The sequence below is a fragment of the Cuculus canorus genome, chromosome 3 (genome assembly GCF_017976375.1).
Source record: "Cuculus canorus isolate bCucCan1 chromosome 3, bCucCan1.pri, whole genome shotgun sequence".
In the NCBI taxonomy this organism is placed as follows: domain Eukaryota; kingdom Metazoa; phylum Chordata; class Aves; order Cuculiformes; family Cuculidae; genus Cuculus; species Cuculus canorus.
In genome coordinates this window covers 95,690,338-95,702,494 of record NC_071403.1, presented here as the reverse complement: position 1 = coordinate 95,702,494, position 12,157 = coordinate 95,690,338, and the positions used below count along the sequence as shown (strand labels likewise).

General features: G+C 43.6%; 1 protein-coding gene across 2 annotated transcripts; it reads left to right on the top strand.

The window, feature by feature from the left end:
* Positions 1 to 663: 663 nt before the first annotated feature.
* On the top strand, positions 664 to 10,009 carry ATF3 (activating transcription factor 3). 2 transcript variants are annotated; one of them, XM_009559481.2, is made up of 4 exons: positions 664 to 821; positions 6,363 to 6,606; positions 7,540 to 7,647; positions 8,921 to 10,009. In XM_009559481.2, the coding sequence occupies exons 2-4, from the start codon at positions 6,367 to 6,369 to the stop codon at positions 9,116 to 9,118; spliced, it is 546 nt and encodes a 181-aa protein (XP_009557776.1). In that variant the 5' UTR covers positions 664 to 821; positions 6,363 to 6,366; the 3' UTR covers positions 9,119 to 10,009. The 2 variants fall into 2 exon arrangements, with proteins under 2 accessions (XP_009557776.1, XP_053918947.1); XM_054062972.1 differs by having other exon boundaries at positions 677 to 821; positions 6,446 to 6,606.
* The last annotated feature ends 2,148 nt before the right edge of the window (positions 10,010 to 12,157 follow it).

Below are 12,157 nucleotides of genomic sequence, written 5' to 3'. Positions count from 1 at the left end.
AGTTTCTTAAGAAAACCCAAGCAACTGCATTATTTTTAGCTTTCTACTATTTCATTAAACGGGTCTTTCCTCTTCAGAGAAAAGAAGCGAAGTCTTCCTCTTCATGTCAAGCGAACATTTAGCTGTCATCTAAATGAGGGAGGGGGAAGGGTGACAAGGCGGGGGGTGAAGGGGGGGGTGTGTGGGTTAAGACTGTTTTTCCTATGGAATAAGATTCTTTTCCATGCTTTTGAAAACTACACGGTCTCGTATTAATGTTTTTTTTTTGTTGTTGTGAAAGGGGGTTTGGATTGATTCTCAGCGGCAAAACGGCCCGGGGAAAGAGACGGTCAGAGAGACGAGGCTTAGCTTTGAAAAATGAAGGGGAAGGGAAAGAGGGGAAGGGAAGAGGGAGAGAGGATGGGTCTGTTTGGGCTGCTGCTGCGTGGAAGACTTGAAATACAGCCTGGCACGGCTCGGCACGGCTCGGCGGGGCTCGGCACGGCGCGATCAGCGCCGTGCCGAGCCCCGCCGAGCCGTGCCGAGCCGTGGAAGCCTTGCATCACCAGCACGGGCTCCGCTTCCCTCCTCCCTTCTCTTTCGGGGAGGCTATTAATAGCATGACATCAGCCCGGGACTCGCCGCCAGAGTAAATACCAGCGCTCCCCGCTCGGCTATATAAGGGGGGTGATGCAACCCGAGCGAGAGGCAGAGGAGCGGGGAGCGGCCGGAGCGGCTCTCCCGGAGCAGAGGGAGCGGGCACCGGGACGGCAGCGCTGCCGGGAAGGGTGAGGAGCCCTTTCCATCCCGCCGGGAAAACCAGCCGGAGCAGCGAGAGGAAGGTAAGAGGGGGGGAAAAGCGCGGAGAAGTTTGAGGTCCCGTGGAGGAGAGATGCCCGTGAGAAACGAGGAGGGAAAAAGAAGTTTCGCCGCCGGAGAGGGGTGGGATGAGACTTTATCGCCGCTTCCCGGGAGGGACCCGCCGGCCCGGGCTCGGCGGAGCCCCTGTCGCCAGATGTGAGCGCCGGGAGGGACCCGCCGAGCCCCGGCAGCGCCGCTCCGCACCGCGCGGTGGCGGCCACGGCACCGGGAACGGGGGGATGCCCGAGCGCGGCGGGGCGGATCGGGAGGACCCGCACCGAGACAGGCACCGGGACGGGACCGGTGGGGAGGGCTCGGTGGGGACACGGCACCGGCACCCGGACACGCTCCGGGACCGCGACTGTTACTGTCCCTGGCACCGGCACCGGGACTGGGAGTGGGACAGGGGCCGGGACCGGCAGTGGCTCCGGGACGGGGGCAGGCGGGGATGCCCGAGCGTGGCGGGGCGTATCGGTGGGGCACGGCACCGGCACCGGCACCGGCACTGGCACCGGGACCGGGACAGGCGGGGATGCCCGAGCGCGTCGTGGTGGGCTCGGTGGGGACGGCACTGGCACCGGGACCGGCCGGAATGCCCGAGTGCAGCCAAGCGGGCACTGGCACCGGGACCAGTACCGGCACTGGCACCGGGACAGGCGCTGGCACCGGGACTGGGACCGGTGAGGATGCCAGAGTGCAGCCGGGCGGGCACTGGCACCGGGACCAGTACCGGCACTGGCACCGGGACCAGCAGGGATGCCTGAACGCGGCGGGGCGGGCTCGGTGGGGGCACGACATTGGCACCGGGACCGGCGGGGATGCCGGAGGGCAGCCGGGAGGGCACTGGCACCGGCACTGGGTCCGGTACTGGCACAGACACCGGGATGGCCGAACGCGGCCGGGTGGGCTCGGTGGGGGCACGGTAGCACCGGGACCGGCAGGGATGCCGGAGGGCAGCTGGGTGGGCACTGGCACCAGGACCGGTACCGACTGGGATGCTGGAGCGCAGCCAGGTGGGCACCGGTACCGGTACCGTCACTAGCATCAGGACCGGTACTGGCACGGACACTGTCCAGAATGCCTGAACGCAGCCAGGTGGGCTCGGTGGGGGCACGGCACTGGCACCGGGACCGGTACCAGCACTTGCTCTGGGACCGGCCGGGATGCCGGCAGGCAGCCGTGTGGGCACTGGCGCTGAGCACTGGGATCGACACCGGTGTCGGTACTGGCCGGGATGCCTGGGCAGGAGGCACCGGCTGCGGCACATTAGGGTGCACAGAGCAGGGACCACAGAGCTGTGCGGGGCTGCGGCGATGGGTAACCCCGCGCTGCTGCCATTGTGCGCTGTATCGTACATTATCTGTACAAAATGAGTGGGCATCTCAGTGTGAGACGGGCACATTCGCTTTTCTTTCTGTCCCAGCGCCTTGACAAGAAGAATATCAGTTGCTGAACTGTTGCCTAATCAAGTCAGGCGTGACACAACGGCAAACTTGTTCCAGAGAACGGGTTTCCTGTTAGAAATCAATTTTCCTCCTACTAACAGCATTTGAGAAAGCTGGAAGGCAGCAGAAAATGGTTCAGGAATGATGTGGGATGTCAGAAAGCTTAAGGTCAACCAGCGTGCACAGAGGTTGTGAACTGTAATTGCTCTTAATGCTGTTTAAGATTAACCTCAATGGTTATCGGGGTTTATTGCATCAGCACCAGAGGAAAAGGAATTTGTATGAAGAAATAAAACCAAGAGGCACAGTCAGCCATCTGCAGCTAAGTAAAAAAGGAAAGGCTGAAAGTAGTCCTTTTTAGTATTAATATTAAACAGGAATACCCTTAAATAATGGAAATGCACAGCTAGGAAGTATGCCCTGAAATTAAAATATTGTCAATAAGATGTAAAACTTCACTGTAGATGGAAAGAACCACCCGGTGGAAGAGGTGGAACAAAACCAAAACATCAGAAGTGTGTGCCTTTCCCTCCAAAAAGTAGGGAGAGAACAAATAAAGTTGTTTGAATCTACCTGAATTGGGAGTGTACTGTTGATAGAAAAGCTGTTCTCTTTGGAGAATTACAAGATTAAGGATAAAGTGATGAAGTATTAACTCACACTGGGAACAAGCTGTGATTTTCCAGTGCAGGTCTGTGAAATGTTCAGCACCTTCAGTATCAGTAACTTCAGAGGGACCCAAAAATCCACGTGCGTGATCTTACACAGTGAACAGAGATTGTATCAGAAAGGCCCAGATGGAATCACCCTTTAAGGCTTGACATTCATACTGTTTCCCCAGCTTTTACAAACCCAGAGAAAGTGAGGCAGTGCTCTTGATGGCTTGTAGACAAAGGTACAGGTACAATTTGTAGAAAAATTGCGGAAAGAGGAAGGGAAACCTGTTGCATTTTTTTCAATGGCAAAATCTAATTTTCATTCCTGTAAAACATTTCTAAAAGCAGATTTATTCCTCAGGAATCGTAAAAAAAACTACCCCTACTGTGTTATGAAAAGAGAATCTTCAGCTTACTGAGTACCTTTGACATAAGGCTGATTATTTTTGTTATTTGTTCCACGGTGGCTTCTAATGACCTCTGTGGTAGACTGGAACTCTACCCTGCTAGGCACTGTCCAGAAGCCCTGCCCCAGGGAAGCACCCCAGGAAAGCAAACCAATGGTAAACAGCCCTGCAACATGGGACTCTGCTCATGGCAGAAATCTTTACACAAGCCTCAGCCCTCCTGGCAGGCCCTCCCTTCCCTAAAGTCTGAATAAATAGAGATGCCTTTCAGGATGTCTGGAAAGTCAGTGAGCTGTTCAGGCAGGAGAGGAGCAAGTTTCTGTAGTCAAGGACACTTCCCACTCTGTGCTTTCCCTCCCTGCAGGCACCTTCCCATTCCCTTTTTTAACACTAATGACAGATGGATGAAAGTACCTGAGGACATTATAGTAGGTTTTTGTTGGTGTTTGTGCTACCCTTAGCATTAACTAGTAGAAATTCACAATTAACACAATTTCTCAGGCACAAACATTCTTGATTTCCTCTGGTGCTGCTGCTGACCTTAATTAAAAGTTCACATAAACAGAAAAAAATTTGACTATACCACCAGAACTCAAAAATGATTAGTCCAATTAATTTTTTTGTAGGCTAGAGAAATAGTTTTACTGTTAATTTAAGACTCCTGATTTGACTGAATTATACAGAATTAACTTTACTGAATGAAGCCGTCACTGGCAGCCAAGGAGATGGATTCAGTGAAAAATAACTGAAATTTCTGCTAGCAATGAGAGGTTTGGTGTCATCTGAAAGTAGCCCGCTTAAATGAGTTGAATGATTGAGTGTTGCTAAATGGTAAATAATGCTGGGAGGACTTCAGCTGGAAATTATAAGGCTGTTTCTGACTTGTTGGAAAAAGGTACCTGCTAGCTTTCTGAGATTATGGGATTAAACCGTATCAGTACTTTAAATGTGACTCATGAGCAGGGGCTTTCTGAAGAGAATTACATAAATTTCCCAAGGTCTTTCTGAATAACAAATTGTTCCAAATAATTTCCTCATCTTTAAGAACCATGGGTGAAATCCTAGCCCTACTGAGGTCAACAGAAAAAGTCCTCTTGATTTCAGAGGGTTCAGGATTTCACACCCAGACTCTGGGAAACCTTCAGCTCTTCTGTGGTCACTGGTTGAGGGAGAAGTGAGGAAGTCTCTGCAGCTGGACGTGGCATTTTCTACCAACTGGCAATTCATTGCCCTCACGTTTTTGTATTTACCTCACTTAACGATGGACCAGATTCTACTCTAATATGCACCAGTGTGCATTTACAGTGTATTTTTAGATATCTCTCAGCAAAATCTATCTTCTTGTCAAGGCACGTGACCTCAAACATTTCTTACTGGGTTACGGAAGTAGTGTACAGTGACCACGTGGAAATTTAACTTATCCACACTGCTGCCCTGAGGCAACTACTTACCTGCACTAAGTTAATTACAACTGACTTTGCTGTAATTATTAAAATTCCAATCAAGAGTAGATAACACATACCTGCACAATTATTAACCCCCACTAAAACCTACACACCAAAGAAAGCTGGAAAACAAACATGGTAAAATCCAATTTAACAGAAGTTGCTTTTATGAATAAGGAAAGCAATACAATCTGTTTTCCTGTGTATTTACACCTTTTGTGCTTTGGACCACCCACAAAAAGTGCTCAGCTTTCTTCCAGGTTTCTTATCTCACCTCTTCTGGCTGAGAGATGGTTTGTCACGCCGAGCTGTGTGCATAAGCTGGCTAGGTTGCCCAAAATGTTTGGATGGCTGACTGCTGAGTTTTGCCTCCTTGTCTCTTAGTGGGGCCACTGATTTTCGCAAAAGCACACAAGGGCCATCTCTCCCTCCAAAACTAGATAAAAGCTTAATAAGAATGACTAAAAATAGGAAAGTAGAGAGCACTGTCGGATAGTTTCATTTTCCTAGGAAAACCACTAGAAATTAGGTTCCTCCATGGGTGTTCATTTGCATAATTCTCCTGAAGTCTCTTCAGTCACAGTGTTTTAAATCAGCAGGAGATTTGACCATAAATATTTAAGAATTTCAAACTCTTGTTGAGGGCACGTGAGGACAGTTTCAGATCTTACAAGAGCAAAGATATGAAAAAAATGGCTTCATGTTTTTCATGACTCAATCCCTCCAACTCAGCCTGTGTTTCGAAGCCCCAGAGTACGTATAGACTTTTACCTTTGTGCCGGCTCTTAATGTTTTTCAGCAATTTATAGCCAGATCTACAACTCTGTGTAAAACTGAGCATGATAGTTTGGTGACAGAGTCTATCTTGGTCAGCAGACTTCAGCTCCTAGCAGAAGTCTTTGAGCTGTGTCTAAATGTAGTTGAGATAAAGGCATGCTCTGTCTGTCTGAGGCTGGAATTTTGTGATGGTACAGCTCTCAGTATGGAGATAATCTTAAACTCATTCTGTGGTTTAAATAATAGTAATAGTAGTAGTAGTAGTAACTACTACTAATAATAATAATTCTTTGCTTTCTGATTTTTGTTTCTGTTTTCTTTCTATTCTTTTTCACTTGATTCTCATTTGCCACACATTCCCAGTTTAAAACTTCAAAGTATACATACATATACACTATTTAAATGTGGGTAGATGAGGTGCTTGGGGACATGGTTTAGTAATAGACAGGTACTGTTTGAGTTGATGATCGCTAAGGTCTTTCCCAACCTAACAATTCTATGAATCTATGATTTTTTTAGATTAAGATTCAGAAAGACCTAGATGTTGTCTGAAATGCTATTACTATCATTATTTTTAAATATCAGCTTGAAGTTAACCTAGAGTAGAAGTTTTTACTAGTGACCAAATTCTTAACTGCTTGACTCTAGTGGGAGATTGTGGTATACGGGGAATGGTGACTGGCAAAAAAAACCCAGTATGATTTCACATTATAAAATGTACCTCTACGAGATATTATTTGCCTTTGTCAAGTTGTTGAAAGACTACTATTATTATCTCTTTTTACCTTTCAGCAAAATGATGGTCCAACACTCAGGCCAGGTATCTGCACTAGAAGTCAGCGCCTCCGCAATTGTTCCCACTTTGTCCCCTGCAGGGTCACTGGGGTTTGATGATTTCACTAATTTAACCCCACTGGTGAAAGAGGAACTGAGGTTCACCATTCAGAATAAGCGTCAGGCTCACAGGATGTCTTCTACATTGGACACGGTGACGGTTTCTGAAAGGCCAGTTGAAACATCAATCACGAAAACAGAGGTATGACTCTTTAAATAGCATTTCAGTGTGAATGATTAATTCTCTAATAAAAGTTTCACCATAAGATCAGTAATTATATCAAGTACAGACAATCCTCTTTATCATATTTGATCCTTTTAAGCCTGTTGCTTGGCTTTCTGTTAAGTGCTTCTCAGAAAACCTCTGATATTTCTCCTTTTCATTGAGACCTATAGTTGGATATTTTATCTTTGATTATGGTCTAAAGACAATGCTTGACGGTGATTCATCTGGTTTCCCTGCCTACTTGTGGCTGGACTTGGAATACATTACTGCTGAAGTTCTGTTTCACTGAGGACAATCCAGTAGGACCCTATGGGCTAGACTAAGATAGACAGTGCTGTTCTACATCCACACTGGAGTTTTACTTCAAGATATTAGTGTCTATGAAAAACATTTCTCTTATAAAGTGGAGAAATAGCTTACGTTAGGGAAATAGCTATACCTTGGTCTGAGCCTCCACAGGAAACAAAACAATGTTTGAAGGAGTGTGTTAATATCCCCTTTTTGGCACTGCCTTTAGTCTGCTGCACTTCTAATGCCTTGTTCATACCACATCCTCTGCTTTGCTTCCCATGCCTTTCTCTTCTTTTCCTTGGGGAATGGTGGAGTGATGGAGGTCTGGGAGTCAGCCTGTGGAGACTTGGGAAATTTTTTGAGTAGCATTGATTTAAAATGAGCCATCACATGGATTACAACCATCTAAACTCCAGCGAGTTTTTATTGACAATTCTAATGGAGTTACTACCATTTTACTGTACGGCAAGCAAGGTCAGAATTGCCTCCTTATGTAACTCGTGATATGAGCACCAACAACACTATCCATGTTGCTTTAAAAAATTCAGATGTTATCAAAATACAGGTCATTTATTTATGACATCTGATGGATTGTGTGTATCTCTTTTTATGAGATAGTTTTCTCCTGAAGAGGATGAAAGGAAAAAGCGAAGAAGGGAAAGGAACAAAATTGCTGCTGCAAAGTGCCGAAACAAAAAGAAGGAAAAAACAGAATGTTTGCAGAAAGTAAGTGACTGGCTTAATTGTTCGTAATCTGTCACTCTGCCAGGATCCAAACAGACAGCATGGGGTATTGCCATAGTAAGAAATACTGAAGGATGTTACACAAAACTCTGTAAACCCTTCAAAACATTAGTTATAAAAATATAAGCATGCTATAGATTAAAACCAAACCTGGTTAAAACTGGGATAAAGTGAAAGTGTGGCAGGAATGAAGAGAGGTTAGTGTTTCAGTGACCGGTCTTGTCACGGGTATAATACCAATTTGAATGTGCATGTTGAAAGAAGTAAAATCTCATTTCATATAATATTCAGTGTGGAGACCAAGAGCCTACAAACACCGACAAGTAATTTCTGTTGTAGAATCGCAGAACCATTGAATCGTAGAAGAGTTTGTGTTGGAAGAGACTCTAAAGATTATCTAGTTCCAAACCCCTGCCATGGGCAGGGACACGTCCCACCAGATCAGGCTGCCCAAGGCTCCATCCAACCTGGCCTTGAACACCTCCAGGGATGGGGCATCCACAACTTCCCTGGGCAACCTGTGCCAGTGCCTCACCACTCTCATGGTGAAGAAATTCTTCCTTATGTCTAGTCTAAATCTGTCTCTCTCCAGTTTATACCCATTATGAAATAGCTATAAACCATTCTTCTTTATGAAACGGGTGGCATAGTAGCTTACTCCTGAATTCTCTGTCCTAAGACCCTAGCTGTGTCTTCACCTGCTCTGCCATGATATACATGGTATACATTAGAGAGAGATATATATACACACACACACACACATAACAGCAGCATCAGGCCTGTCTTTACTCCCATATCCTGGCATAGGGAAAAAAAATAGTATGTCCTTGCTTTTTTAGCTTAACATGGGTTATGATATGTTATGATATGTGACATGATGTGCCGAGGAGTTAATAAGAAGCATAGATAATTTTGGGTCACTTTTGGACCCAAAATGTTCAGAGTAATTTTGAAGAAGATAGAAATAATGCTTTGGACACCTGTTAGTGTAAGCAGATACAAGTCTGAATTTGGCTTTTCAGCTTCCATTACACTTCTCTAAAGGCCAAAGAAGATAACCGTCAGTCTGTTTTTTAGACTATAATCAACTGGGGGCTGTATAGTTTCATCAGTACAGGACTCTGAGAACATGTGATTTCCTTCTTTGCTAGCCATATGCTTTCCTATCAATAAAATACTGCAACTATTAGATAAACATTATAATTAACTATTCGAACTACTCATTCTAATAGTTGTGTGTGTTCTTTGTGACTAGGAATCAGAAAAGCTGGAAACTATCAATGCAGAATTAAAAGCCCAGATTGAAGAGCTAAAGAATGAGAAGCAGCATTTGATATACATGCTAAATCTTCACAGGCCCACTTGTATAGTTCGGGCACAAAATGGAAGGACACCTGAAGATGAAAGGAATCTTTTTATTCAACAGATCAAAGAAGGCACATTGCAAGGTTAAATTATATGGCAAACATGGAAACGTTTATAGTGTTTTTAACAACTACCAGAATCTGCGGAGGATCTGACGTAATGTGTAGGATTCTATTAGTCAAGAGCCTTTAGGGAGGGCAGGTTGCTTTCTTAAGTGGAAAGAATCATTTTGGCTTGACAGCAATTCTTCCCCTTGGAAGATCTGGTTGCAATCAAATCGAAGAGTCTTCTGCCTCAAATATAGGTTTTGCACCTGTCATAATTGCTGTTCCTAGGAGCTACGGACAACGGCTTCAGAAGTTTTAGCTCTCTGCTAGTATACAGTATCTGCACTCACGATGTTCGTGCTAGAACACTATGACTTCCAACAATGCACATGGTACAGACAGCTGTGCTGGATGGACACTACTCTTCCTTGTTGCTGGTAGGGAAAGCAGACTGAGAGTATTTTTTTAAGTTTTGGAGTTTCCAGGAGGATGGTTCCTGGCAGAATGTACTGATACGTAATGTTGCATTCTAACCTAACACACGTATACACAAACACACAAAAAGCCTTCAGTTCCAACTAAGCTTTGTCATTTTTTTCACAACACCTGTGTGAGTTTTATTCAATGACTCATCTCAGAGACTGAATTTGAAAAGCCTAGTAGGTGTGACAAAGAAATGTTTCTTGCAAAATGTCCATGTAGCTAAGTTTGTATTTTATGAGCTGGAACCCCACCTACAATCCTTTGGAGACTACAGTTTTTCCTTGAATTGCTGAAGAGCAGCTTGTACCACCACTTGGCAACTTGGTGAATTGGACCTACTGGAAAGAGGAAGCTAACTGTAGAGGGATAATGATACAGGCTTTGCCCAAGTAAAGAACTTCTGAATCTCAGGCTCATTAATTACGAAAAGTTTTTTGGTTTTTTTTTTTTTTGAAAAAAAAAAGGAAATTCATCTAGGATCTAATCCTAAAAGCCTTAACTCGTGATATTAACCCTTACTGACAGAAGAGGTTACGTTGACAAAGCATTTTCCATCCTGGTCAGAATTATGTCCTTTTGCCAGGTGATTCAGAAGGAAAAATTATGATTGCAGCTACTTTTGTTTTACACTTGGGTGGCAACAACAGTAAATCAAAAGTGTTATTTAGAAACTAAAGAAGGCAAGAATTTTGATATAGTGAATAACTGGTTTTATTTTTTATTAAATACTAACTGTAGATGGTTTTGAACTGATAGAAGAGCTGCTGGACAAAACAGTTGGAGCTATGAGTGTTTAAATTCTGATGTTTCTGTGAAATTCTCAGATTGTTTAATCCTATAAAATATATCCTTACAATTTTTTGTAAAAGAAAATATTATCCTTATTTATCACTAATACCGTAATGAGTAAAGTTAATAAATACTGCAAACAAGATAAAACTGAAAACACAAGTGTTGCGCTGTCTTTTTACTTTTATCTTTTGGTGTTTAATATTATATATTTCTGAACTTCATCAGTTGTATTTGAGACACCACTACTGAAAACACTTATCCTTCATCTTTTCCACAGGTGAGGAACTGAGTGTTTTGAATGACCAGGTGCAGAGATTATACCTTCCAAAATTCTGTACCTCCATCAGTGGTGTCTGGATGCTCCATGTCACCATTTACGTGAAAAAGACAATAAGGATGGAGCTTACAGTACATAATATTTTACACCAGTTATGCAGTGTTGAAATTGTGTTTTTATTCTAAAGGCTAAAGTGAAAGATACCTCAGCCATAATCTTCTTGCCCTACAAGTCCCAGATAAGTTTATCAGATATCATACCTGATCCTTATATGATAGTTATATTCTGCAACAGAACTTCTTAGTACATTTTCCTAAGATCTGGATATATTGTAATGTCCTATATCACATTTTAAAGATATGTACTTCATGTATCTGAAAACTGAATGTATTACAAAGATGACATACAAGGTTCAATTCTGTCCTGAGAATCCTTTGTCTTTCTGTATGTTGGAAGGAACTTCCATTGACTTCAATGACGGTTTTATACGTGCCCTGTAGGCCAAAAAAAAAGCACGTTCAGAGCCTCAGCTGTGACTTCCCTGGCTTAGAGGGCAAGTTCCATGGGCAACTGGGCCAGCTGTTTATCAGCGAATGGCTATACATGAAGTGTGTTACAATAAACTTGTCAAACAATGTTCATTGGTATTTGACTGAGGCATCATTCCGGTATAGTATGCCTTGGGTTTGTGTTTTGTGCATCAAATACCAGCAGACAAAACTCATTTCCTCCTATACCGTTACAAAGTATTAACACAGAGACTAGACTATAATGACAGAATTCACATATATCCCTTAGGGAATTTGTATGGTTGCTTTTAACCATATCACTGGTGACGCAGGCGTCGTATTTTTGTTGCTTGATGTTATTTACTTAGCATGCCAAATGTTAATATGGTACCACTACTATTGTCAGAAGATAATCTATTTTTTATTTCTTTATACGTGCAGGCATAGCTGCTTTCTACTGCTTGTATGTGTGTGTGTGTGCATGCGTGCTCCTGCACGCTACTCTAGATACGATGGTACTCGAGTTCATGTCACTGTGCCCAGGAAACAGATGTTTAAACAGCTAGACAGGAGCAGAATGTTGCATGAGTTTTCTAACAGTATATTTTATTCAGGAGAACCTTAAAGATGCATTAAAAGAAGTTTGTTTTCTATTTTCAAGTTTGTTTTGATACTTTAATAAAAAAGAATTAATATATATTTATCCATGTGTCATTTAATTCATTCTAAGTTTCAAGGTCCAGGAGCAACTTCACTTTCTTAAAACAACACTGAGATATTAACAAGCAAACCTGTTTTATAGGTTTACAACTGTAAGCACCATAAAGTACCGTCCACTGCTTGTCAAGGCATAAACAAAGTTTTGTTATTTCCAGGTTGCTTGTGAATTCAGGCTAATTTCTTGTTTGTGGCATAGGGCTTAGATTAAAGGACTGGAAATTAGAACTGAATTTTTCCTAACTTCGCAACAGACCAGCTGATAGTTATTTCAGCTTTCTAATGGGTTTAATGCTTTTGCT